The sequence below is a fragment of the Alternaria arborescens genome (assembly GCF_004154835.1).
Source record: "Alternaria arborescens strain FERA 675 chromosome Unknown contig_1, whole genome shotgun sequence".
NCBI lineage: Eukaryota > Fungi > Ascomycota > Dothideomycetes > Pleosporales > Pleosporaceae > Alternaria > Alternaria arborescens.
In genome coordinates this window covers 624,393-651,557 of record NW_021167856.1, presented here as the reverse complement: position 1 = coordinate 651,557, position 27,165 = coordinate 624,393, and the positions used below count along the sequence as shown (strand labels likewise).

The window sequence follows — 27,165 nt, the reverse complement described above, 5'->3', positions numbered from 1 at the left end:
ACTAGAGAGAGTACCTAGTCGCCGGATTTTAGGTCTGACGTCTCGGCGTTCGGCTGAAGTCATCTCGCGCTTCCGTTAGTTGCAAACAAAAGTAACAACTTCAATTTCGAACCATTGCCCACTCACCTCACCTGGCCCTCTCGCAACGACGCCCGAAGCTGCCATATCTTGCCCAAAAACAAATACCACCATAGTCGCAAACCTGGAATCCGCGGCGCCAGTAACAGGCCGACTTATGGCCCCCAATGATCGGCCATCAGTTCCTATCGAAGAAGAACACGAGTACAGCTCCATTGCACCACCACACATAGGATACACCCGTCGCTGACCTTCGCGCCAGTTATGAAGCGCTCCCGCCAAACTTCTCCCTCACCGCGAATATGCTTGCGGGCGCATTTGCGGGCATCGCCGTACGTCCCCGACGTCGCCGCCGTGAGCACATGTCAACTGACTTGGCGATAGGAACACTCGGTGATGTACCCAGTCGATCTACTCAAGGTGCGCAGCTTTCTATCAAGCTTTTCGTCCACTGCCAACAGTGTGCTGACTTCCGGTAGACCAGGATGCAGATCGTCAACCCGTCGCCGAGCGCCATGTATAGCGGCATCTCCAACGCCATGGTCACTATATCGCGAGCAGAGGGCTTTTGGTCATTGTGGAGGGGGCTTTCGAGTGTGGTGATGGGTGCAGGTAGGTAACGCTGGGTGAAAAGTCGGGGGTAGACGGAACTGACAGCGTGCAGGTCCCGCCCATGCTGTCTATTTTGCATCGTACGAAGCCACCAAGCACGCCCTCGGTGGCAACGAAGGAGAGAGCCATGAGCATCATCCTCTTGCAGCAGGTGCGCACAACCAATGCGACGTAAAACATGGGGCAGCTACTGACTACCAACAGCTGCCAGCGGTGCTGCGGCCACCATCTCCAGCGATGCGCTGATGAATCCTTTTGACGGTAAGATGCGCATTACGACTTCGCTCCGCGCCTACTGAACCTCGCAGTCATAAAGCAACGCATGCAAATGCATGGTTCCGTCTACAAATCTGTCCCTCAATGCGCCCGAGAGGTTCTCCGTACCGAGGGAGTCGGCGCATTCTACGTCTCATACCCCACTACACTGTGTATGACGGTACCATTCACCGCGCTGCAATTCATGGCCTACGAATCCATGTCGAAGGTCATGAACCCGACCGGCCGTTACGATCCCTACACGCACTGCTTCGCCGGAGGTATCGCCGGTGGATTTGCGGCGGGGCTCACCACTCCGCTCGATGTCATCAAGACACTATTACAAACACGCGGAAATGCCAGAGACGCAGAGTTGAAGAACGTCTCCGGCCTCTTCCAGGCGGCCAAGATAATCCATCAAAGGGAGGGCTATAGAGGATACTTCCGTGGTCTGAAGCCCCGTATTATCACCACCATGCCAAGCACTGCGATTTGCTGGTGAGTCCCCACATGCACAAAACCAACTTGTAACCATCTGACAACATCTAGGTCTGCATACGAAATGGCAAAGGCTTTCTTCATTCGGAGGAGCACTAACTCGTCCACTGCCATATAGGGAGACGACGATTTGACTGATCCTTTTTTTGAAACCGTTACGAGAGCCCTCCAATACTACGATACGCGCATAACCAACGGAACGATATACACGCGGTGTCGCGGAGAGCAGCGACCATAGCAGTACTGGGCATTCAAGGCTAGGTCTAGCATTTTGTGTTGCGCGGGTAGAGGAGAAGGTTGTGTCGCGACGCTTCTTCATTGCCATTGTATAGTCATAGAGGCTTTTCTGGAAGCTCATCTGGTGGCGTACTGGATGCTTGGTTGTGCGAGCACATGATGGCATGCGCGTACTTGTATCATAGAGAAAATTCAGTATTGGCGTCGCTCAAGACCCGTCAGCATTTTCGCTATCCGGTCCAATCCAGGTGCGTAATCGATAACAGCGATCCAAATAGCGGCCCCACCCATTGCACATGCATCTTCCTCGTGCGTGATTGCGAAGATGCGAATGTTGAAGCGATGATACTGCCCTATGATCTGATGTGTTAGCGTGAGGTGTGGCTCGCTGCGTGGATAATGCTGGGAGAGAGTGTCTTCCATGGTCGCCGCTGCTCAGCCTTCGGGGTTGCGAAACACCTGGGCAGCTCCCTCCAGGGCTACGTCACACACCCGCGCGAACTAAGGCCGGCGCATGCAGCAGACGAATCTACAAACACGAGCCCAAGACTTGACGCGAAACTCCTATTTCCGTCCTCACAGCGCGAATTGGGCGCACGGTATACATGTTTTCTGCTATGCGCGCCAACACGACGCAGAAGGCCTACGACGAGGCTTTTCTAGCCTGCTCGACTGCAGTATACTTTGAGGGCCAGGTCAGTGCCCAACCACCCGCCAAGTGTTGCACATGCTTGACCATACTGACAAAACGGCGTGTAGAACAATGAGAAAGAGGCGTTACGATCGTGGAAAACCGCCCTCGACCATATCTACTACCATAACGCCCGTCGCAACCCCTCAACCTACCGTCCTGCGTCCGAAACAGAGAGGGCCCTGATCGAATCGCTGCGCCAGTTGGAGCTACAGTGCAAAGAGCGCGTGGATCTGCTGGAAGCCCTGAAGAATAGTAGGAAGGAGTCAAAGGAGAGTCTTACCTCGCAGTCTTCAGACAACGATGCCCCAACACCACCTCCCCATGGCGTGCCCCTTTCGCAAACCGATACAAGCCGAACTTCTTCATGGCTCGGAGGCGGATCTATACCGCCCATAGAGTATACGGATCTTTCGCGACCGCCACCGTTACCGTACCGTCCTGCAATGGCACCACGAAAGAGCTCTGGTACTGGATCTATAGCAGACAACAGCTTGAAGCAGACTCGGAGCGCATCGACATTATCTCCGGGGACGGCGGCAGAGAAGAAGACGCGTACACCGTCGCCAGAGAAGAGCGGTAGAATGCTACGGACATTGAGACCCGGAAGGGAAAGCAAACCATCTTCGGCCAAGTTACCTAACTCGTTAAGAAGTCGCCCAGATGCTTCAAAGGCGGCGACTCAAGCATGGAGCGTCAAAGCTACAGGGGCCTCGAGTCGACCAGCATTGGGAACTAATCCATCGACCAATTCCCTCACGCCCTCAGCTCGCTCGTCCATCGACAAGCCGTCTGCTGGGAGGCCGAGTGCAAATTGTTTTAAACCAGAAGTACAGCAACCGCCCACACAAGCACCGTTCTATTTTAGAGCTGGCGAAGGTTCAGCATCGACTGCGTATGCGATACCACCACCCAGCGGCGAAATCGATCCAGAACCTGTCAAAACCCCTGCGCTCGAGCGAACAACGCCAACAATACCTCGCAAATCAGTCGGTTCGACTCAGATGCTTAATGCGCAAGGGACCGCCACGGCTCTGCCCTCGTATCGGAAGGAATACCCAAAGCCCGCCCCAGACCCTCGATCCCTCGCTGCGTCTGCAGCAGCGCATTCGTACAGCGACAACGGTGCTGAACGAGGTGGAGTCATGTGGGATCCTACGACACGGAGACTAGTGCCCAAATCTACGAGTAGTTACACTAAAGCGCGAAGCAGTTCGGAGCAAGAAGACATGCCTGAATCTATACCGCTAGAAGAGAATGGAGAGTTGCTTAACCAAAGGCCATCACCGGTGCGGAAGGGCAGGGCTAGAGGAAACTCGATGCGTGCAGAGTTACCAGATACCCCAAGTACGGACAGTACTGAAGCAGACCAAGAACCCGAAGAAATGGATGAATGGAAGCGACGGACGGATGAGATCATGAAGAACCTACCACGAGGTGTTGATAAGCAAGCAGCGCAGCAGATTTTGAACGAAATTGTCATACAGGGAGATGAGGTACACTGGGACGACGTGTCTGGACTCGAAGTTGCGAAATCAGCATTAAAAGAGACAGTGGTTTACCCGTTCTTGAGACCTGACTTGTTCATGGGCTTGCGAGAACCTGCTCGCGGTATGCTGCTGTTTGGACCCCCAGGTACTGGAAAGACGATGTTGGCGAGGGCTGTGGCTACAGAGTCAAAGTCTACCTTTTTCGCGATTTCTGCAAGCAGTTTGACGTCGAAGTTTCTCGGCGAGTCTGAAAAGCTTGTTCGTGCGCTGTTCCAGCTTGCGAAGATGCTTGCACCATCGATCATCTTCGTCGATGAGATTGATTCGCTCCTTTCGTCGCGCTCGGGATCCGGTGAACACGAAGCATCTCGACGCATCAAAACCGAGTTTCTCATACAGTGGTCTGATCTGCAAAAGGCTGCTGCTGGGAGTGCAATCAACGACAAGGACAAAGAGAGAGGCGATGCCACTAGGGTGCTAGTACTTGCAGCGACGAACCTGCCATGGGCAATCGACGAAGCAGCAAGACGGCGATTCGTAAGAAGACAGTATATTCCTTTACCGGAAGATTGGGTCCGGAAGCAGCAAGTGAAGACGTTATTGAGCCATCAGAAACATGAACTGAGCGACCACGATTTGGACTGTCTGGTCAAGCTCACTGACGGTATGTGCTTGTGTTCTACACTCCACAACAGAAAGAACGACGAAGACAATATATATGATGCTAACTTTAATCTAGGCTTCTCTGGTTCTGATATCACTGCGCTTGCGAAAGACGCCGCTATGGGACCATTACGCTCACTGGGCGAGAAGTTGCTGTCCATGACAATGGATCAAATACGGCCGATACAGTTCCAGGACTTCATAGCGAGCCTGCAGACTATCAGACCCTCAGTGAGCAAGCAAGGGTTAAAGGAATTTGAGGATTGGGCTACACAATTTGGTGAGCGTGGAGGTTGAAGTACTAATTAGGGACTGGTAGTGCGCCTTTGTAACGATCAAATTATCACATAATTGTATTCAGAATACCGGTATATCTGGGTTGCTCAATTTCGCTCCCACGTAACTTGTTTACCCCACCTTCCTGGGCTGAGGGTGGCTCCTTCCATCGGAAGCATGCTCATAGCCTAGCGCCATCTTGTCAGAATCTGAACGTCTCACACGGCATTTTCTCGCGATAGAGTTACTTCTATCGTACTTGCACATCGATAGCATATAATGGCGCCACGCAAGAAGACAGAAGAGAAAGCAACAGCCAACGAAGCATCGGACCTGGTGTTGGAGTACCTGCGTAGGCCACTCACCTTGCCCTTCCATCCGAAAAGCTTTACGATTGAATTATAGCTCAGCTTCAACGACTAACCGGCCATAGGCAAGCAAAACCGCCCATACTCAGCTATCGATGTCTCGGCAAACTTGCACAATAAGGTCACCAAAGGTGCGTCTGTAGGCAACACGCTAACTCATAATGCAAACACTGATCACGATACAGCTTCTGCCGCAAAGATTCTGAAAGACCTTCATGAGCAAAAAGCAATAGAGGGACGAGTTGCTGGTGAGTCTGACCAATCTAACTCCCGGCTCAATCAGGTTGACATCCTTAGGCAAACAGATCGTCTATCACGCTCTGCAGGTAGGTTTCGCTCCTGGATCCTCCAGTCCAAGTCTGATTTACACCCCTAGAACGCCGCTGAAGCATGCACGACTGAGCAACTCGCCGCCCTCGATGAAAGCGTTCTCAACGTGCGCACACGAACCATCTCTCTTCTCACCAGTGCAAAGAACCTCCGTAGCTCGCTCTCCAGCCTTAACTCCACGCTCAGCACTACGGATCTCATCGCTAGCATTCATGCCCTTGAGACGGAGAGGGCGGAAATCGTGACCAGACTCGATGGGCTGAAGAAAGGGAAGGCGAAGAAAGTAAGTTCACTTTCCTACGAGATGTTTATATATACATATGCTGATTCTGCAAGATCACAGTAGCAGAGCGAGAAGCGACCGAGAAGGAGTGGAAGAGGAGTGTTCGTGTGGCGAAGATAAGAAAGAAGATTGCGATGGAGATGTGGAAGTTGATCGAGGGAAAGCTGCCTGATCAACAAACGAGAGAGGAGCACCGGGAAATGTTCGATCTAGATGGGTAAGCGTATCATATCACGAAAGAGGTAGAAGATGCCAAAAGTATGATGTGCCAAACTTATTGTACGGAGGCAGATGGAGAAATGTGTGGGTAATGTAGTGAACTCAATAAGGTCTCAAGCCATATAGAGATCGTAGTTAAAGACAACCAGATTGGCATTTCTGTGATACGTAACTATTCGCCTCGTGCTGTAGGCGTCGCTCATTTGACCTTCCAACGCCGCACTGACAGATAACACTAATGCGACCGAGAGTTGAGAAGAGGTGAAATGTGGATTACAAATGGCAAGTGAACGCCTCTACAATGCAATCTCGACACTGATGTTTGAAATGCGCGCTATAGCCGATCAGGCCAGCTGATGAGCCAAAAAAGAACTATTACGGAAGCATAAGAGAACAAATGCAACGATAAGGAACTTGCAAAGTATCATGGAGCCGGAGGCTTGATGATTCAAGAGCGCTGATAAGAAAACGAGCTGCGGAGGTCATCTCTGATTTCCTGCGACAAGTTGTCATCATCTTCGTCTATTTGACGAGCATCCTGTGCGCGTGATAGTTCTTCGAGGGTCTTGGCGAGGGCAGCGCCTTCAGTGCGCCCCCGATCTACGTTGACAAGCATCATGATTGGGAAGGGAAGGCCAACCAGAATAGCTAGGAACCAGAAAGCCTGTAATATGTGTTAGTAAGTCACGTCTATGAGCTAAGGTCGTTTGGGGCGTGCTTACCGGTCTGATCTCTCCATAAGCATCGGTGATGGCGCCTACAATCGCTGGACCGAAGACACTACTGCCTTTGTCTGTGATGGCGTACAGGGCGTAAAAGGCGGCTTCATAGCCCGGGGGAATGAGCTCGCCAAATAGCGCGCGGCAGTAACTGCTTAGTCCACCAAGAACGAAGCCGTAGACTGCACCTAGAGGGTACATCTCCCATTGCTGCTGTAAGCCTAGGTATCCCAGGCGTTGGACTGCTGGAATATACCCGAGTAGGCCGTAGATGGGTATCACTTCGAAGAGCGTGATGCAGAGCAGTATTGTCTGCGTTGGTGACAGGCGGAAGAAAGCAGATAGACGTGACCATAAGAAGGCGCCCAAGACGCCAAAGACTGTCGCGATGACGTTTATCAGGGCGAGCATAGCGTACGACATTCCGAGTGTTGTCTTCGCAAAGAGCACGGCCGTACCAGATACAGTAGCTATACTGTCTGACAAGAGAAACCACGCTGCAAGGAAGAGTAGAACATCTTTGAGGTGTCGCGCATGCGTTGCTGTACGACCTAGGGATTTCCACGAGTATGTGAAGTACGCTAGTGCAGAGCCAAAATTGGAAGTTTGTGCGCCGATATGCAGAGGCGGTCCTGGACGAGGGCGCAGCCAGCGGGCAGTGGGTAGTGTGAAGACGAACCACCACGCGCCAATGACAAAGAGAACGAGCCGGAGACCAAAGTTGGAGGATTGAAATGCGATGACGATGAGGATGCCGAGGGTCTGCACCAGCAAAGCGGCGATGTAACCAATTGCAATACCGTAGGACGAGATTTTGGTAGCGAGTGCAAGCTCAACTGAAGGAGCGGCCCTGCTCTTCGCCCTTGGGATGGTCAAGTCCGCGGCTGAAGGGTTGCTTGGAAGAAGTGCGGTTGTCGCATCGGCAACCTCGTCAAGAAGGCCTTCTCTCTCTCCAAGCTGGTTCGCATATTGCGCTCCTCGTATGATGTTCTCTTGTGTAGGAGTTTCTCCACCTCTTTCATCGTCTTCCTCTGTCTCCGGCTCATCTTCTTCGTCCGCATACGAAGTGTCGGTGATTGAGTCGGCATACTTGACTGTCGGATGGAAACGCACCATCAGTGGTAAGAAGCTGTTTAGCAGTACGAAACTAGCACCAAAGCATGTGTTTGAGATGATTGCCAGTAGTGCGCCTAGAAGGTATACCTTGGGTACCACGGGCAAGAACAACATGGTCGCTATACTTCCCACGAATGCGAACCATAAGAGGAACGTTTTCCTGAACCTCCCGTGGTCTGCAGCACCACTCATGCTTATGATCAGCAGAGCCTGTATCAGGACTGATATGCTGAAAGTGTACATGGCGAAGCTAGCAGTGTTGATCTCGACGCCGAGGATATGGACGACACATTGTCCCTTTTCAGGATTTGGTTTCAGCAGGGCTTCTAGGGCGTTTGTGGAGAAGGAGAAGCTAGGGTGACCGGTAGGCTTCGTGGCTTTGCATGGCATGGAAGGGTCAGACAGGAGGACACCATTTTCGCGTGCGAGTTGTTCGAGTGTTACGGGTATGAAGGATCCAATACCACAGACAACGAAGACCTGGAACTGTTAGTGGTGGTGTTCGCGTAGCTTTTGCGCTCGACACAGCGCGTAAAAGGCAGCAACACGGCAGCGAAGAAGCGCACAAGGCTGGCACATAGTGAAAGCTCGAAGAAGTGTGAAGCAGGTTGGAATGGTGGTAGATAGCATAGGAATAAGTACCTCGGCAGCCCATCCGTACATGTAAAAGCCGCGAAGCTCCTTGTCGCTCGTCAACCGGGTATCTTCGCCCTCGTAGTGGGGCTGCGAGTCGTTGGACTCCATGTCGAGGCTCTGATCCGAAGAGAGACTCTGCTCATCGTCTGCCTCGTTGGACTGCGATATGGACGGCACTGAGACTTTTGACTGTGAGGATGCATTTCGCGTGAAGGTCGGTCGCTGGTAGGGCGGGAGCTCGGGCGCGCGCGGTGCCATCGAATAAACGCAGCCTTCCGCAAGCAGGGTCTACACTAATTGGCGGAAGTGCGTCACCGCAACTGAGACATGATGAAGGATCAAAGGATAAAAGCGCAACAGCTGACACGGGCCGGGATTCAGGTTGGAAGGTAAGTTCTAGTGGGCACGGTGAGGTCAGAACCAAGTTGGGGAGAGATGTGGAGTTGTTGGGGCAGCGGGCGATCCCATGGTCGTGCTGGGGTCATGAGGTTAGGGTTGAAGTATTGGCGGAATGGCTGAACATGCTGATGATGCGTCTAGTTGCAGTGGAGGCTATCCGAGAAGGCATTGGACAAGGCGCTTGCGCTCAAGCTCGCCTTTGGATAGACTACTGGCCGCCGCAGCCGCAAGCTCGCCGAGCCGTGGACAGGTATGCGGTGAATGATTTTGTGTACTAATGATCAAACCGACTAGCTGTGTTGTATCCGCTCTAGAAGCGACTCGGCGTTGCTCAACACACATTCTTAGAGCGAAGTGCACCTACAAGGCCTTCCTCGATTTCGGATGCCATCCTCAGTGTGCGTGATGAAAGAGACGCAGGGCTATCCACTAGTACGCCAGGCTGCATGGGTGGAGTGGCCGCCAAGGCGCCAAACCCAATCCAATCCTTCCCGTTTCGACGACCTCATTCCTGATCGCTGAAACAACATCATCGACTCAGCTACCCGGCGTCGCGCACCCATCCACGATCACTCCAGACTGACGCCGGCTTCTATACGAACGCGCCCACACCCCACGACATTTCGCAACATTCGCAGTACACGATGCGCTAGTCGACAGCGCCCCAACCTCGCTTTCTTTTACTTGCTGCGTCCGACCAGCGCCCTTTCACCACCCGCTGCGCCCTGTGCTACCTGTGCGCATCCATTGTTACGCCAACAACATCCACTTCATGGTCGCGCGCCACTCCTCAACAGCGCATCTCACCATCCGTTCCACTGCCAGCCCTCTGAACCCGGCCCCAGGCACTCCGACTCGATCGTCCTCCTGCACATCCCACGCTCGACACATTCGCGAAAATATCACGGAAATCTGGATTGGCCAGGCATATTAGGTGAAGGATAGAAGCGCGTAGAGTGGGTGCGCAGACGGCGCCCCAGGGTCGCGGGACGGAGGACGACGTAGTATGCCAGGCATTCTCACCATGAACCACACCGGATCAGACTTAGCGACGGCTTCACGCGACGCAGATGGCAGGAAGCGCAACCACGACGCTGACATGACCAACGGAGGACTCAATGGGACGCGAAGCGACACGCCGGCAGGAGGACCTGCCACCAATGGAGGTTCCTCGAAAGACACCAACACTAACGGCGCGTCCATGGCATTAGCAACGACGGCAGGCTCCACGCTCGGACACTACTCGGATCTGCCACCGGAAATCGCCCACATTGGCCCTGAGCAGTACAACTCCCTCTCAACATTGTTGTTGCGGATATCGCAGGAATCTTACAATGAGCTCGAGGAAGTATTGAAGAACATGGCCGCTATCCAACTGGCTCCAGTAACCAATGGCGTTCTTCCCAATGGACTTGGTGCGGCAAACATGCAAGGGAACGCAGACGCAAACAGGCGTAAGAAGCTGGTTCTCCTTTCATTCGCCCAAGAGCAGCGGGCAAAGTTCATCAAGCTGCTGGTCCTTACAGAGTGGGGAAAGAAAGCTTCGTCTGACATTTCCAAGCTTATTGACTTACTGGCCCACGCGAGTACGCAGGCAGCCCACATGGATGCCGCTGACTACAAATTGGAGAGAATCAAGGTTCTCTCTAACAACGCAAGGGAGAATAATCCGGATATCGCGACAGCTTTGGAGGTATTGTCAACCGGCAAAGCGTCGTGGATGCCGAGCCTTGACTACATACCGCCTGAGCCCATCTCTGCCGAGCAAGCTCTCAAATTGCTACGCTACTTGAACACTTCCCTCTCGATACGTCTGAATGTGCACGAAAGCCTTCCACGGCATCTTCAAAACTGGCGCGTGCATTCTGGACGCGCGACCTTTGTCATCGACAACGAGTTGGAGTTCGACGTCATGTCCTTTGTGGAGGATGCCTCAGAACAGTGGTTCCTCATTGATGTCCGGCTACTGTTCAACCCAGCGCCCACGATCACCGTCGGTAGCCGCTTCTTCATGCAGCTTAAGCTGCAGGCCGACCTAGTCTTAAAAGACAAGGGTCTAACTGGTCTTTTCGACTTCTTGAATAATTTCATCTTGACACACAAGATTTCTGTGCTTCGATCACAGGCAGTAGGCCTCGTCCGCACAGGCTGGGCAGGCTCTCTCAAAGTTGAGCCTGTGCATCGCTTGCTCGTAGTGTCATACTGGACCAACAAACCTGGGAAGAAAAACTGGATCGAGATCGGTGTATCCAATAACAAGCCAAAGAGTGGCAAGGTCTCGTGGAGAGGACCACCCATCCCGTCACTGACAACACGCTGGTTTCGTCAAGGCAAGGAAGTGAAAGACCCCAAGTTCCAGTTCGATTGGAAGGATCTGTCCATGGAATCCGTTCTCAAGCAAGTCATCGCATGCCATGCGAGCGAGATTCTGCGTTCTACGAAGAACAGTTTTAAATCTGGGGTGATAGCGAATGCACGACTTTCCGAGACCGAACCTGGGGATTGCACACTTGACGCAACACTGGGTGCTACATCTACTTCTGTCACACTGTCACTAGAGCAAGTCACTGGCAGCTATATTGTACGACCAGCGAGCGCACTATCTGCGCGAGCCGAGAGCGCTTTTAATCAAGGCAGGGAGCCTGGACAAATTGCCAATGTAATGACGCAGGTACTCGCCGGTACACTACTCAGCCTGATCCAGAAGAACGCACAACAACTCGGCTGGCAATCAGTAGCGAGGCAAGCTTTACATCAACAGGTAGTGTCGGCTGCTGTCAGGTTGGATGTTATTTCATCCACCTTGTATTGCCCTCGCGGTTGGACGCCAAGCTGGGCACTGGCAGCGGTGATCGACTCGTCTGGTGAGTCGTGGTGGATCTTCGAAATCGGATCTGGCGGAGGCAGCATAGAATATGCTGAGCAGATCAGAATGGATAGACCTGACGGAAGCTCCTTGCCCATCAACCGCAACACCTTGGCAAGTCTCGAAAGAATCGCCGTGCAGCTGCTGTCATTCCGTGTCACAGCTCGGCAACTTGAGAAGCAGAAAAAGAACTATAGCTTGAAGTGTGAGCTAGGGCCCTCTTTGGAAGCTTATCGCATCGCCCGTCGGTGGGTCCTGCATGTGCAAACTGCAGATCTTCTCGCAGCTCAAGCAGGTCAAGACGCATGGCTCGAATCAGACATCAGGATCACTTGCGAAGGCATGAAAGTCGGAGGTCAGAACGTCTGGCACATGGCTGCCGGCAGGATGATTAAGACTGTTGCTGCAGATATGCACAAGCTCATGGCAGCTTCACCACAACATGCTTTCAAATTCTCGGAGGATGGTAACTTTAGGATCCTCCTTGCCACGCCCTTTGGGCAGGATATACTTGGAGAGTTGCGAGCACGACTGCGAGATGTCAATCGTCTTCGTACCTTTGCAACTACTCTGCAGAAACGCAAGATGTTGCTCAAATCCTCCTCCTTACAACGCGTACAGTTTCAATACGGTCCATCGCCATATTCTGCCACCGTTAATTTTGGTTCCGAAAAGGAGCTCACGGTCGAACTATCACCCAGCAACCCGCACCATCGAATACTCTCTCAACTCACCGAGATTGCTAACGATCGGTCGCCCTCCTTACCAGTCATTGATCCCGGTGATGCCAATGGTCTAGACCGTTTCTGTACGATACTCGTTGCCACGCGACCTCTCTTCAAGGTCCTGCGCGAAGTCGAGCAACGATCGCCAGGCAACTACAGCAACCCCGCAATCCATGTCCACACCATCTTCAAATATCGTCTTACGTATGACAATCCCGTCTGCACGTTCGATGTGCGTCTCCAACCCAAAGACGACAACGTGTATTGGTTCGTCGAAGACAACTTGCGCCCAAAGGATCCCAACGTATTGCCAACTCCAGAGCGTGCACCAGGTCATAGACGCCTTGACAACCTACAGGCTAAGCTGAAGGAGCTGTTTAGTAGGAAGGGCAATGGGTGGTTTGGTACCCGCAATGGTATGGTGGCGGAATTGGATGCGATTCCTAGAGCCATCGAGGAGCTTGATAAATGTGTCTTGGGCTGTAGAATGGCTGATGGCTACGTTGCGCCTCCACCACTTGAAAAACCTGCACAGCAAGGTCTAAATCAGGCGAATGGGGGCCAACAGGGGAACCAACAACAGCAACAAGCCAGGATGCAACAGGCACGCCAACAACAGCAACAACAGCAGCAGCAGCAGCAGCAGCAGCAACAACAGAGGCAGGGCCAATCAGGGAAACAGCACCTGAACCAGCAGCAACATCCGAGAGGCCAACAACCGAACGGCAGACCGGCTCAACAGCAAATGCCCAGTGGGCGTCAGCAAACCTTGCAACAGCAACAACAGCAAGGCCGAGGCGGTCCAGGAGGTCGTCCAGGGCAGTCTAAAAACGACGTCATCACTATCGATTAGTGGTTGAGACGAACCTGGCTACTGCGATGTCTCTCACTACATTCAACCATGAATATCTTCTATATTCATGTATGTACCATGTTTCTTTTTCACGTTTTCACATCTCTTGCATTGGGTTAGCGGGACTACGGTATAATTTGCATTTCTAACATGCCTTTTTGTTTTGTGATTTGTTCAGGGTTTCCTGATGTCGTATACACCACACCTGATTTGGATGCGCCATCGATGCATCCATCTACACTTCGTTCCTCTTTCTTCGTACTTTGTATGATACTATTTATACCAATTCCCTGCGGTGGGAAGACCGAGGCACGGGATATACGCACGGAGTCATGTTACCTTCTAGAGTGGTGCCAGCAACTGCTTCAATAAACGATTGATAACTAGGTATTATGTGTTACAACCCAGAGGTGGCCTATTACACCATGTTTCAACTGTTCTTGCGTGCTTTGGCAGAATTACATTTCCTCAAAGTATAACATAGAATATATATCGACCATGCAAATTACAAGACATGTCACGCAATCGTAATCTTTCTGGAGATACACAATTTCCTTGTTCTACTAGTCTCGACCAGCAACATAGCTCCCACTATCAGAGACGATACAATGCGAAGAGACGACGTATAGTTCCCCGTTTAGTCCCAGCTGTAGCTAAATCACGCTTCCTTCCTGGCAAGCAGTTTGTAGGAGTGCTTCAAAACTGTATTCCTTAGATGCCTCAAGTATACCGCATTAATACCCTAGTCCACGATAAGCATTTACCCTACATAACCAAGGATAGGAACCAAGATTCGCCATGGTCAGCTGTATTGCTAGTGGACCTCTTGCCGCTCTCTCACCCCTCTCTTACCCCAAGATGCCGTGGTGGGTGTCGCCTTTACTTGTCCGTAGTTACTCCTTTGACCCGAAGCATTAGCACTACCTGGCCATATAAACCAGCAACCAATCCCCCTCTCTCCACGTCTGTCTCGCTTCCCCAAAGCTTGAGTATAATAACCGAATTTGGTCATCTATCGACACCTGACGCAGATTATCGACATCTGTTGGCTTAAGATCACCGGATCAAGCACGATGCCTGTTGCTGTAAGCTCCACCAGCGCCGCCGATACTGGTGAGCTAGTACGCCAGACGTCCGCAATGGAGATTAATGCACAGCCATGGTTAGAGAGCACCCACAAGGTATTTGATTCATTCTCTAAAGTGTTCTATTTGGCTAACAGCGTCAGCTTCATGAGATTCAGACGCTGAAAGAGATTTCCCTCGGCAACTGTCGTCTTCTTTACGGCAGCGAGCGATTCAAGTTCTATGGTAAAGCCCTCGTACCAATGCTGAACACCGGAATTGACACGAGGCTAGATATCGTCATCTGCGAGGATGAAGGCACCAAAAGATTCGCTGCTATTCTAACATGCAATCAAGACGGCCAGACAAAGCTGTTGCGCACCGAGTTGAGCGGGTGTCCTGTCGTGGCGGTTCGCACTCTGGTGGATGGTCTTCAAAAAGACACAGCCAAGCTATTTCGTACGTTCTGTGTCATTCCCGATACCTCTGGTTGGTTGCTGACTCGGAAGTGTAGTCAAGTACGCAGTGGGTTCGCAGATTCGAGGCCAGCAAGGATTCACCAACAAGGACACTGGCAAGTTCGAGTTGTGGGACGAGGCACAGGAGAAGCGTATTCGTGGTCCTGACGACGACACCCAGGGCCTTGTTCGTAGCTGGAGTGACGCACCCGGTGCTGATGGTCGGCCCTCTTCAGATCGCCGTGGCGATGGCTATCATGGTCGGTACAACAAACGCTCGAGGCCTGTTGAACGCCCGGAGAAGCCCATGGTTGAGGCGGAGATTACTGATCTCGATTACTATGACTAGTAAGAGATGAAGGACTGGGACACTATCCATGTATTAGACGTCCAGGAGGATGAGAGTCTCAAATAGAGTCCGATCAGACATTACTTTCTGTCCTTACTCTATACTAAAGCTTCATCGTAAAGACTTCCAAATCTCGCAGGTTTCTCAATTGGGTTACAATGATCCTGGAATAGTGGGGTTGATACGGAGGTTCTGATATGTTGGGCCAGATACTCAAATCAGATGGACTTGGGCATGCTTGAGCGAACCTCCCAGCTTGGAAGCGCGACGCGTGTGCACGTGAGATGGAGTTTGACTGGGTCCAAGCGCCCGCGTCATGACGTACCACCACTCTCCTGGCATATTACCACCCACTTTCCTGGTGGCCATGCTACTTGAACCTATCTTCACATCATGAACAGTCCCTCCAAACGCCGGAAAAAGAATGATGGCTCAGGGAAGCCGATACGCAGCTTGGACTACTTCTTCGCAAAGCAAACGGCTAGAGCGACACCCAAAGATGCGCCAACGAACACAGGCCCCAGCGAACCGCCCGTGGATCAGGACAACACAGGCCTGACCGATGAAGAACTCGCGCGTAAACTTCAGGAGCAGTGGGATAAGGAAGACCGACAGCAGGGGTCAAATCAGGAGCCGGCGGAGCCGGTGAACTCGAATGAACTGTATGAGGAGCCCGACAAAGTCCCTGCAGACACGACACAAGACATAAAAGGACAGAATGGGAATTCCGAATTAGCAATACGTGAAGCCACTGTAGAAAATACAAAGGCTGCCGAACTCAACCAGAAGAAAAACACGCTATCTCTCCAATCGACCGCCTCCGAAGAAGACGCGATAACAGCAAACATACCCTTCGATCAAAGCCCTCTCGAATTTGAACCGGCAAAATACATCCCGGAACTAAAGAAACATTGGGTGAACGACGGAGGGCATGCGACTTACGCGTTATTGACACGATGTTTCATTCTGGTCAACAGTACAACAAGTCGCATCAGAATAGTCGACACGCTTGTGAACCTTATTCGAACGATTGTCGAAAGCGATCCTGATAGCCTGCTTCCAGCCGTCTGGCTCGCGACGAATGCGATATCGCCCCCTTACATCGATCTGGAGCTTGGTTTGGGGGGCTCAGCGATCTCGAAAGCACTTAAGAAAGTTTGTGGGCTGGATAACGCAGGCTTGAAAGTATTGAACGCAAAATATGGCGATGCTGGCGATGTCGCATTCGAAGCAAAGAAGAAGCAGAGCTTCACCCTTCGCAAACCGAAGCCTCTGACAATCAGGAGTGTCTTCGACTCACTAGTCAAGATCGCAAACAGTAAGGGACATGGCAGTGTGGAGAACAAGCAGAGAATTGTCGAAAGACTGGTGCAGGATACACGGGGTGCTGAAGAAAGCCGCTACATTGTACGGACGCTCGTACAGCATCTGCGGATTGGAGCTGTCAAGACCACGATGCTTATCGCTTTGTCCCGTGCCTTCATGCTGTCGAAACCTCTAGGGGCTGAGTTCGAGATTCGTGATCAGAAGCAGATGGCAAAACTGAAGAAGGAAGAACTCACGGAGGCATACATCAGAAACGAAGAGATCGTAAAGGCATGTTTCGCTCGACGACCGAACTACAACGACCTTATACCTGTGCTTCTCGAGATTGGTGTTTGCGACGAACTACTCGTGCGCTGTGGGTTGTCACTACACATCCCTTTAAGACCTATGTTAGGAAGCATCACTCGCGATATGGGCGAGATGCTCACAAAACTACAAGGACGCGACTTCGCCTGCGAGTACAAGTACGATGGACAAAGAGCGCAGGTGCATTGTGATGCTAAGGGCAAAGTCACAATCTTCTCACGACACCTGGAAGTGATGACTGACAAGTATCCGGATTTGGTAGCGCTGGTGCCTAAGATACGAGGAGAGGGCGTCTCGAGCTTCATTCTTGAAGGCGAAGTTGTAGCTGTCGATCGGGAGAGCGGAGACCTCAAGACATTCCAAACACTTGCGAATCGCGCAAGAAAAGACGTCGTCGTCGGTGCCGTGACGATCGACGTCTGTCTGTTTGCATTCGACCTGATGTATCTGAATGGCGAAGAGCTACTGAACCGGCCTTTCAGAGAACGGAGGTCTCTACTCAGAAGTCTGTTTGTGGAGATACCACATCATTTTACGTGGGTCAAGAGCCTAGATGCTACGTCCGCCGACGTAGAAGCAGTCCAAGCCTTCTTCCAAAGTGCCTTGGAAATCAAGTGCGAAGGCATCATGGTGAAGATTCTTGACAACCTCCCTAACCCCGACCTACTCGCCGAAATCGACGAAGCTATTGAGAAGACGCCCTCGCTTCCACCAACACCCAAGAAAAAGAAGCCCGCAAAGTCCAAAGCTAAGTCGAATTCTAACGAAACCGAAAAAGACGAACCAAAGACATCTGGCCGCCGTAAAGCACTCTTATCGACTTACGAACCGGATAAGCGTCTAGACAGCTGGCTCAAAGTGAAGAAGGACTATAGTACCACCTCCGAGACTCTCGACCTGATTCCCATTGCCGCTTTTCATGGTTCTGGTCGGAAGGCAGCATGGTGGTCACCTATCCTCCTTGCCATCCGCAACGCAGAAACTGGACAACTAGAAGCAGTCACAAAATGCATGTCCGGCTTTACTGACACCTTTTACAAAGCCAACCGCGCAAAGTACGACCCAGACGACCCAGATTGCACAAACGTGCTCTCTGGCAAACCCCATTATGTAGAGTACAATGGTGGAGCTGGAACGCCAGTTGTTTGGTTCGAACCGCAAGAGGTCTGGGAGGTAGCTTTCGCCGACTTGACTTTGAGTCCGACGTATACGGCTGCGATTGGCTTGGTCAGTGAGGAGAGAGGGTTGAGTACGAGGTTTCCGAGATTCTTGAAGGTCAGAGAGGATAAGGGGATCGATGAGGCTACTGAGGCAGAGGAGTTAGCTAGTCTGTATCGGAAACAGGAGGCTAAAGCGCCTAAGAAGAACGATGCTATCACAGAAGTCATGTACGAAGATGATGAGTAGAGCATATCATGACATAGTAACCGTTGAATACCCCGAAGCTGGCCACTTGAAACAATGAATAATGTAAAAGCACTCCCTGATTCATTGCATTCCTCGAAACTAGCATCTCAATCGCCATCCCGTCGTCCTAGAGCACCTGATACTTCAGCGTGCGAAACCTCAAATGTATATATCTGTTTCTTTCAAGGAGATGGAGATAGGAAAGCGGTAATCCTCCTCCAACGTGACATATCTGCTCTGCGACACCGCGGCTCAGCATTATCAGATGTGTGTTCCACATATACGACATGCCGGCATGGCCATCCTCGACCGTATCGTTGGCTCGACCTTGGAGCGGTCGTTCGGCTTCGGCGGGAGGAGCGGCGGTGTGCATCGCACCCACGTCCTTTGTGAGTTTAGAAACCGTGGACCTTGATGGTCTTGCCATCAAGGCCTAGGCCCTCTTTCTTGTCGGTCAAGAAGTCTTGAACATCTTTGCGCTGGTCTCCCTGCAACTGGATCACCTCTCCCATCTCAGTGTCTGCGACGACAGTGCCATTGCAGGCAAACTTCTTCTTGATGACTTTGAGAATCTTCTTCTGGTCAAACTTCTTAGGCAGGCCTTGGACCGTCGTTAAAGTCTTGCGACCATTGCGCTCTGTTGGGGGTTGACGTCAGCCTTGCGCGATTTCTTGAAGCGTAGGGGAGGAGGGGAAGGAATGTCGCGCCGATGTCGCGCAGATGATGAGATCGAATAACAGAAGATTGGATGGTATACATACGCTGGATACGAATATGGATGTAGTTTTGCTGAGTAGACTTTACTTCTCCTCCAGCATCATCAGCCTCCGCGAACGGATCGAAGGACTTGAGATTCTGGATGTCCGTGGTCATGAAATCGACTGGGGGCGCTCTGTGGGTGCTAAGAGTAGTAGGGCGGTCGTTTGTGGGTGTGGTGGGAAAGTGGAGCGTAGTCGTGTGTGATAAAGGTCGGAGTAGTTGAGTGGAGCGGTTGAGGGTATTAATCGGCGAAGGGAAGGGTGGCGAGGGGACCATCTATGGGGGAGCCCGCAGGCGGTCTCAGCCCCGCTGCCAAGCGCCAACTCCGGAACAGTCACTAGCGCTGATCCACATTCCCCCAGGGATGCCTGCATCTACCACTCCTCATGTTCGTTTGTGGGCGTAGATACTGCTCATGGTCGATATCACAGTCCCCAAGACTTCCTCGTTGGTCAGAGGCATGACTGTCTTCGTAGCCACGATGCCTTCCCTAATTCTGTGCTACTGTCTTATCATGCGCATGCGCACTGTCACCCGTCTCAACAAAAGCGCATAGCGCACCAACAGGCTTGAGGCTTTATCGCTCAAGGCAAAGGAAGCTCATCCACGACTCATGAGTATGCCAGGTGCGACCTGTTTACCTTTCTAGAACCTTCTACAAAGGCACGGAAACCCTTATTGGTCTCACACAGACCCTCTACTTCCTCTGCTCCCATGAACGCTGGTGACTCCGATGTGACCCCCTTCGTAGTATTGGTGTACAAAAAAAAACCAAGTAAGCAAAGAATACGACCAGCTGGTCTTCTTGGGTTCATTCGTGTTCAAAAAAACTCGACATTGTGCCGCAGCTGGAGAATGCCGATCTATTACCATGTGACTCTTGCTTCCAGATGGTCTAGCATCCCTTCTGGGTACGCTCGAAGGACTGAGTGAGTATGAATAGGTTCTGCTGTTTGCCCAGCCAATGCAGTGCTCAGGTAAAGCTTCCCAGTAGCGAACCTATGCTAACTTTCTTATCCTCACGTAATTTCCTTTTCTTAGTATCGGATCGAGACTTGTCTTGTTGGACACGCTTCACGGGCCGAGCAGGTTCGTCTTTCAGCTCACGGACAAACCATGCAATCTCTGTAGCCGTGTCAGGCATACTACGTTGGATGTAGTGCATAGATAATGATCGGTATGTTCCACCACCAGGAGATCCGTCTTGCGACAACTCGAGCGAGGCATCATACAATCTTCGCATGTCAGAAGCCATTGTGGTTCTAGACCTTCTCTCCCCGCTGTCTGAGTTTATCTTGTCCCAGTGGCTAAAAAACTATGTTACCTCAATGAGCCAACGTCTGGATCTAGGTCACTTACTCCAGATGAGGATGTTGGCGCCAATTCCCCCAGTAAGGTTCCTCTTCAGATGGATCTGGTTGGCCAGAGATTCCAACAATATTCAAGCTGGGAAAGCTGGAGATGCACGCTAAGACAAGTCTTGTTGGTAATGAGTTGCAACCGTCAATAAGAAGTACTCGCAACTTTTTGAAAGCACCACTTTCGCCGACGCTTCGACCCCAGTCGCGTAGCCTTTGAACGGTCAGTGTTTCGCGATATTTTCCAAGTCGATCGTTGCTTCCAATCTCTATTGCAAGAACCGCAAGCGTATTGATGGTATTAAGAGAAACGAGTTGATCAATTGCCATATCAACGGTTCGGATACAGAGGAACGTCAGCATGTCACCGTCGAGCTTGACCAAGCGATCGACGACAGAGGGTAAGAGACCTTCGGATTCCCTGTCATACACATGGAAGGTAGAGTGGCGATCAACATCTTCGGGAAATGCTTTTCGAAAGAGACTCCAAGTCCGAAAGGTCATTGTGTCACTGGACACTTAGATTAGCCATCGCACTTTGGGTCTCTGTGCGACCTGCGACCCACGTTAACTTTAAATAGTCGTGCAAGCGACTAGCGTAGGACCACCTGAGCCATTGTAGAGCCTCTGATTCCATATTGTCAATGTTCCAGATACAACAACGGAGGGCCATTGATTGCAGGGTATCGCATCCTGGAGTTAGGCGCCGATGCTTCGATGGGTCTATTCGTCTACCCCGGGAATGGCTTGTCCACTTTGGTATCATTGAACTGACGGAAGCTGACGTAGTCTCCCTGTATACAAGGCCAGACGAAGGGTCGAAGTTCTCCATGCCTCTGACTGACTGTCCGATGAAGTGAACCTGGTCCGACTGGCGAATGAAGGGAAGCGGCGACCGATATGGGCTCAAGATGGGTTGAGCTAGGTTGACAACAATATACTAGATCTGTTCGATACTGGGCAGGCATTCCGACATGTATGGTAATTGTCTGCAATAGTCATGTCGTGTATGCAGGAACAAGGTGGAAGAGTGATGCTCGCGACGCGTCGATTAGGGACCCACAGTTACTGTTAGCGCTTCCTGCTCATTCGCCGCTTCTATAAAATCACACGCATTCGCACCACCCACGATCGGATCGGGCAATGGAAGGCCATCATATATTACACTGTCTTGTGCGATGGAAACTGGGCAGGTCAGGCAGATAGGAGGTGCTGCTAAAGCATGGTCAACGGCTTCCTAAGTAAGACTTTCTTTGGACGTTCAAATGCCCATTGAGCATCGGCGCTCAAAACTCCGCACATCGGACAATGACTAAATTCCAACACACAGCTCCAACACACTCGATCAGATTTCAATCTTGGTCGGAATTTGAATAATCTACTCTTATCCAAACTCTTCGCGCATTCTTTTCGGGATATCCACCATGGCATCACCACTAAATTTATTGTCCACCCACATCGCTAAAGGTTCTCCCATAATCCTGGACGGTGCACTGGCAACTTATCTGGAGACGTTGGGAGCAGATATAAGCGGCGCGTTATGGTCCGCATCAATTCTCTTGGATCAGCCGTCCCTAATCAAACAAACGCATCTCGATTACTACCGTGCGGGCGCCAATGTCGCGATCACAGCATCTTATCAAGCGTCCGTTGCAGGATTAGTCAAGCACTTAAGCCTGAGTGAAGAGGAGGCCAAGCAAGTTGTGGCAAAGAGCGTGGAATTAGCTCAGCAAGCAAGAGATGAATACGTTACCGAAACAAGTGAAGGTGTTCGCGGTAGATTATTCATAGCGGGCAGCGTAGGCCCATACGGCGCTTTCCTTGCAGATGGCTCAGAATACCGGGGCGATTATTCTATCCCCCAAGAAGAGATGAAGGACTTCCACCGCGGACGAATCCAGGCCCTTGTATCTGCGGGCGTCGACATCTTAGCCTGCGAGACCATACCATCCAAAGGCGAAACCGAAGCTCTCCTGAACCTCCTTACCACAGAGTTTCCAAAGACAGAAGCTTGGTTTGGCTTTACACTACGAGACAGCTCGCACATCAGCGATGGAACATCTTTGTCGGAGATCGCAGCGCTCTTTGATGACGTGGAACAGGTGGTTGCGCTGGGCTTCAATTGCGTACCGGATGACTTGGCGTTGGCTGCTATGAAGAACTTGAAGCCGTTAGTGAAGAGAGGGACATTGCTTGTGTATCCCAATTCTGGTGAGCAGTGGAATGCTCAGGCAAGGAAGTGGGGAGGCAAGAGAACAGAAGGATCTACGTTGGCGGAGAAAACGAGGGAGTGGTCTGAGGCTGGGGCTGGTTTGATTGGAGGTTGTTGCAGGACTACACCGGAAGACATTGGAGTTATGAAGAAGGCACTTGAGGGAGGCCGTTAGATCATCGAGGGACGAGAGGCTCAAGGATCATAGTCAAAAAGCTATCGCTGTTGTATTCAAGATGCTCGATTGATGTGTAAATGTATCGTAGACTACTTCTTTCGTTACATCCACTTACCGGAAAGTGACAAAACTCGCGCACTTGGCACATAGTCATCCATCACACTGTATAATGGGGAGTCGGAGGGTGCTGTTGGACTCCTTGAGGTTGAACTATCCTCTGGCTCGGCTGTGTTGGTCGTTGTGACCGCCCTTTAGTTTCCAGGTACTCACTGCCCGTTCGGATGAACACTTTGGCAACACTCCCTGAAATCCCTGAACGCACATGGTCTGTTGTTCAGGGCATGAATCATCACCCTAGGATCGTCGCTTGCAGTGCATCGCGTGCATGCTGCTCGGTTGTTTGGCTCGGCTGGACGCATCTCACTCAATACGTCCTAGCACTCTCACCCATCGACATCCATGTATTCTTCTCCGCCTACCGCACCTCCAGTTCGTTTCTGTAGCTCCTCTAGTATGGCCTTGGCTCGATCCAAAACATCTTCGGTCCCAACCTGTCCCGAGCTCGCCCTTGCGTTCAGCACGCCAACGTCAAATTCCCCATAGCCTCCGTTCTTGACTTCTTTCTCCGGGTCCACAACTTCCGTCTCACTTTCCTTGCCTTTCTGCCCCTGCCCTTGTCTCTGCGTGACGGTGAACTTGGGGTGGCTTTTTGGGATGACTTTGTACCGCTCCAGAGCGTTGATTTGCTTCACCAACTCTGTTCGTATTACTTCGCAGGACGCACCGACGAAGAGAGCATTGATTCGGAAAGCTTCTTTACGCGCTTCTAGGGTGCCAGGGGTACACTCCATAGCGTCATGTTGGAAGGGGATGGGGTCGTTGGTGAGCTGGCTAAGGGCGGTTGCGAAATATTTGAGCAATTTGGGTATTTGGTGGTTGATCTCGTTGAGGGTGTCGATGTGTTCAGCAGCGACCTCACGATATGTTTTCGGTTCTTCAGAAGCTTTGGTGGTTCCGGCCTGTTGCTGGTCTATCTCGTTTGCGGTTTGTGGATCGGCTTCGGTGGACATGGTGGGATGTCTGGAGGGTGTGGACAATGATAGCGGCCAGAGTGCCAGAGAGGTTGATTGGTTTATGAGGCTAAAGAGAGGTTGTCTGCGACAAGAGTAGGTTTGCCAAAAAGTAATGCGACATGTATTTGGCGTGAGTTGCGTGTCTTGGAGTCGAAGCTGGGGAAGCTCAGGGCCGCCCGCCATGCATGCGCGCGGCCTTCTTGGCAGGCCGCGCGAGTCGAACCTCACTTCCGTCTTTCACTCCGCAACACGGCTAGGCTCGGTGACGTCCTGGGAAGCTTCAGACGCGACTCACCTATCTACACAGAGACTCCACGCGTCGATATCTCACCACTACCACTTGCGACAGAGAAGCAACCATCGGAAGGCGTTTCCGGTCCTTCATGCGCATTGCGACCGGTCTCCATCCAGCCTCGAGGTGAAAGAGCAGCCATCTGCCAATATAGAAGAGAAGGAGCAACACCACAACCATGTCAGGGCCCCCGCAAGGGCCCGGGCCTGTAAGGCAAATGAGTGTAGGAAATGGACCACCCAGCGCAGGTTTACCACCACACAACGCCATGCCTCCACAAGGCGGTCCTCCGCCGCCAGGTGCCTCAGGGCCGCAGTCCCAGCAGAACTTGAACCAGATTGTGGGTACAGCTCTTTTTCCTATCATCACGTCGTCTGCTATTGTGGTGCCTGTATAATTACGAAGAGTGAGAGCGCATTGTTACAGCTGGTTCTGGATGTCGCGTTTGGTGAAAGAAAGCTGTCCTTGGCTATATTCTTGACTTGCGCTTCCTTCCACCTTGTACGCCGCTCAGCTCTCATTCTGCACGCACATTATCACTACATATCTACCACAACCTTTTTTCTCTACTGCGACAGGTTTCCAGCTTCGCGCGTTCTGCTTTGCACCCTGGCCAGCAACGTCACGACAGTCAAATATGAGCGCATCGTTGCACAGCCAGGCCCATGCGGCGAATTCCAGTAGCAACAATATGGTATTGCGCACTTGGAGCATCAATTGCTTCCAACCTGGGGATGACTGTACCTTGGAGCGTGTCGTTGCTAACCTTTGCACAGGTCTTGGAGTACCTCTCAAAAAAAGGCTATGTTCGCACCGAGGCGATGCTCCGCAAGGAGTCTGAACCGCAGACCAACGGCCAGCCGCTCACGGCGCAGAGTACTGAAGCAGGCGGCGCGAAATATACAAAAGCATTCGAGCTTCTACGCAAATACACCGAAGATAACCTGGACCTGTATAGACCAGAGTTGCGAAAGCTGCTATGGCCCGTCTTTGTGTACTCATTTCTGGACCTGGTGCGCGACTTTTACACGAAAGACGCGGAAACATTTTTTGCGACGTACCAGGGCCTCTTTGAGCGCGACCACGACGAAGACATCAAGACACTTCGCCAAGTGCGATTACAAGCACATCTGCAGGAGAGTCGAATAGCGAAGCTGTACATCGACAACAAATACCGGATCACGCTGACGACGATGCCATTCTTCAACCTCATTCAATTTCTCGAATCCAAGCATTTTGACGGTGGTGCGACAATAATAGACGTGATCCGGGAACACCTGAACATCGTCACTGTCGACCGGACGGCCACCGCCGAGAAAAGCATTGCAGCAATTCTTGCGAGTGGACATGGCGAAGACGAGCTCCCAGCGGAGGATGAAGGTATTCCAGGACACGCCCCAGGTCATCCTCTTACTGCGCGCCACGATCCCGAAGCGGAAGCTGCCCGAATCAGGCTACAATTAGGAGCATACCCACAGGAGGCAGATCTGCAGGAAGACGTCCGAGCAGCTCTACAAGACGAGGACGCTAAAAATGCGCCAAGACCAGGACAACCAAGTCTGGTAGAGGAGTTTGAGCAACGCATAAAACAGGAACCAACAGAAGACGGGCCTTCGCGCGAGTTTGTTCCTCTGCCTCCCTCTCTAGCGCGCGACGTCTCTATGGAGGTTCAAAAGATCATAGAGCACCGAGATCGCTACAAGATGGAAGGCAGAACAGGCGGTGTTGGTCCCGCTGTCAGCGTGACCATGTACACCTTTCATAACACGTATGACAGGTCAGTCAACTCATTATACCCCTCTGAAATTTAATGACTGACGCGGTAACAGTATCAACTGTATCGACTTCTCTGGTGACAACCAGCTCGTCGCAGCCGGCATGAACGAGTCCTACATCCGCGTCTGGTCCATGGACGGCAGTCCTCTCACCTCTCCGAACGACAACCCAGACGCTCAGCCATCGTCTTCCAGGCGGCTTGTTGGCCACTCAGGCCCTGTTACTGCGGTGGCCTTCTCACCCTCCACAGCAAATCCGTATCCTTCTGGCCCGCCCACAAACTCAGAATGCCTCCTTTCATGTTCGGAAGACAAGACCGTCAGGCTATGGTCATTAGATACATACACCTGTCTTGTAGCGTATCGCGGACACGACAATCCTGTCTGGGACCTGCAATGGGGGCCGTATGGACACTATTTCCTCACTGGTTCGAATGATCGTACTGCGCGTCTGTGGTCAACAGATCACATTGAACCTCTACGCATCTATGTTGGCCACGACAACGACGTTGACTGCGTTGCTTTCCATCCCAACAATCTCTACGTATTTACCGGCTCTTGCGACCGCACGGTGCGCATGTGGCACATCGCCGGTGGTAATTGCCTGCGCCTCTTTACTGGTCATACAGGCAATGTAACTGCTATAGCCTGTTCTCCTGACGGCAGAACCCTAGCATCCGCTGACGATGCTGGCAACATTATCCTCTGGACTCTTGAAACTGGGCGAAGACGCAAGCGCATGCGCGGACATGGCAAAGGCGGGATCTGGTCGCTTTCTTGGAGTGTGGAGTCGAGCGTTCTTGTCTCAGCCGGTGCGGATAAGACAGTTCGTGTTTGGGATGTACTGCAAGAGACTAGCGATAAGGCTGCTGACGGTGTGGCTGCGAAGGCAGATGGCGCCATGACGACCAAGGGCGCAAGTGGCACCACAGTCACGGGGAAGAAGGCCAACAAGGAGGCAGGTGTATCGGCGGACCAGATCAGCGTCTTTCCGACTAAAGACAGTCCTGTGTATAAGGTACAGTTCACCCGGATGAATTTGGTCCTTGCCGGTGGTGCGTATCTACCGACACGTCAATAGAGCTTAGCATCAAGCTAGGCCTTGAGGTGTTCATATACGGATGGGTGCATTCGGGCGTTTTTTTTTAGGAGGTAAAAGCATCAAGATGACTAGCTATAGTATACCCGCATGTAGAATCTCATTCTTTTAATCTCATACTCCATGTTGTTGACCCCGATCTCCCACAATAGCGTGTTCGGACGGCATCGTGAGTCGTCTATTAGGCATATCTGC

At 51.8% G+C, this 27,165-nt stretch overlaps 11 protein-coding genes across 11 annotated transcripts; 7 read left to right on the top strand and 4 right to left on the bottom strand.

The window, feature by feature from the left end:
* Positions 1–235: 235 nt before the first annotated feature.
* Positions 236–1,561, top strand: AA0111_g252 (hypothetical protein; the record flags this gene model as incomplete). The annotated part of the gene is made up of 8 exons (XM_028648300.1): positions 236–282; positions 341–410; positions 463–498; positions 558–690; positions 743–841; positions 895–951; positions 999–1,443; positions 1,495–1,561. The coding sequence occupies 8 exons, from the start codon at positions 236–238 to the stop codon at positions 1,559–1,561; spliced, it is 954 nt and encodes a 317-aa protein (XP_028511623.1).
* A 736-nt stretch (positions 1,562–2,297) lies between these two features.
* Positions 2,298–6,002, top strand: AA0111_g251 (hypothetical protein; the record flags this gene model as incomplete). Its single annotated transcript, XM_028648289.1, has 8 exons — positions 2,298–2,375; positions 2,440–4,525; positions 4,601–4,804; positions 5,234–5,299; positions 5,354–5,416; positions 5,466–5,494; positions 5,545–5,781; positions 5,835–6,002. The coding sequence occupies 8 exons, from the start codon at positions 2,298–2,300 to the stop codon at positions 6,000–6,002; spliced, it is 2,931 nt and encodes a 976-aa protein (XP_028511622.1).
* Positions 6,003–6,448: 446 nt separating this feature from the next.
* Positions 6,449–8,729, bottom strand: AA0111_g250 (Autophagy-related protein 22-2; the record flags this gene model as incomplete). The annotated part of the gene is made up of 3 exons (XM_028648278.1): positions 6,449–6,664; positions 6,723–8,315; positions 8,478–8,729. The coding sequence occupies 3 exons, from the start codon at positions 8,727–8,729 to the stop codon at positions 6,449–6,451; spliced, it is 2,061 nt and encodes a 686-aa protein (XP_028511621.1).
* A 1,165-nt stretch (positions 8,730–9,894) lies between these two features.
* On the top strand, positions 9,895–13,314 carry AA0111_g249 (Mediator of RNA polymerase II transcription subunit 14; the record flags this gene model as incomplete). The annotated part of the gene is made up of 1 exon (XM_028648266.1): positions 9,895–13,314. The coding sequence occupies one exon, from the start codon at positions 9,895–9,897 to the stop codon at positions 13,312–13,314; it is 3,420 nt and encodes a 1,139-aa protein (XP_028512062.1).
* A 1,073-nt stretch (positions 13,315–14,387) lies between these two features.
* On the top strand, positions 14,388–15,185 carry AA0111_g248 (hypothetical protein; the record flags this gene model as incomplete). The annotated part of the gene is made up of 3 exons (XM_028648255.1): positions 14,388–14,495; positions 14,543–14,837; positions 14,893–15,185. The coding sequence occupies 3 exons, from the start codon at positions 14,388–14,390 to the stop codon at positions 15,183–15,185; spliced, it is 696 nt and encodes a 231-aa protein (XP_028512063.1).
* A 393-nt stretch (positions 15,186–15,578) lies between these two features.
* Positions 15,579–18,224, top strand: AA0111_g247 (DNA ligase 3; the record flags this gene model as incomplete). Its single annotated transcript, XM_028648244.1, has 1 exon — positions 15,579–18,224. One exon carries the CDS (start codon positions 15,579–15,581, stop codon positions 18,222–18,224), a length of 2,646 nt encoding a protein of 881 aa, XP_028511778.1.
* Positions 18,225–18,619: 395 nt separating this feature from the next.
* AA0111_g246 (hypothetical protein) lies at positions 18,620–19,259 on the bottom strand (the record flags this gene model as incomplete). Its single annotated transcript, XM_028648233.1, has 2 exons — positions 18,620–18,861; positions 18,986–19,259. The coding sequence occupies 2 exons, from the start codon at positions 19,257–19,259 to the stop codon at positions 18,620–18,622; spliced, it is 516 nt and encodes a 171-aa protein (XP_028511779.1).
* Positions 19,260–19,956: 697 nt separating this feature from the next.
* On the bottom strand, positions 19,957–20,238 carry AA0111_g245 (hypothetical protein; the record flags this gene model as incomplete). Its single annotated transcript, XM_028648222.1, has 1 exon — positions 19,957–20,238. The coding sequence occupies one exon, from the start codon at positions 20,236–20,238 to the stop codon at positions 19,957–19,959; it is 282 nt and encodes a 93-aa protein (XP_028511780.1).
* A 1,527-nt stretch (positions 20,239–21,765) lies between these two features.
* AA0111_g244 (hypothetical protein) lies at positions 21,766–22,728 on the top strand (the record flags this gene model as incomplete). The annotated part of the gene is made up of 1 exon (XM_028648211.1): positions 21,766–22,728. The coding sequence occupies one exon, from the start codon at positions 21,766–21,768 to the stop codon at positions 22,726–22,728; it is 963 nt and encodes a 320-aa protein (XP_028511781.1).
* Positions 22,729–23,174: 446 nt separating this feature from the next.
* On the bottom strand, positions 23,175–23,801 carry AA0111_g243 (hypothetical protein; the record flags this gene model as incomplete). The annotated part of the gene is made up of 1 exon (XM_028648200.1): positions 23,175–23,801. One exon carries the CDS (start codon positions 23,799–23,801, stop codon positions 23,175–23,177), a length of 627 nt encoding a protein of 208 aa, XP_028511655.1.
* A 473-nt stretch (positions 23,802–24,274) lies between these two features.
* AA0111_g242 (Transcription initiation factor TFIID subunit 5) lies at positions 24,275–26,952 on the top strand (the record flags this gene model as incomplete). Its single annotated transcript, XM_028648189.1, has 3 exons — positions 24,275–24,436; positions 24,873–25,873; positions 25,926–26,952. 3 exons carry the CDS (start codon positions 24,275–24,277, stop codon positions 26,950–26,952), a joined length of 2,190 nt encoding a protein of 729 aa, XP_028511656.1.
* Between the last annotated feature and the right edge of the window lie 213 nt (positions 26,953–27,165).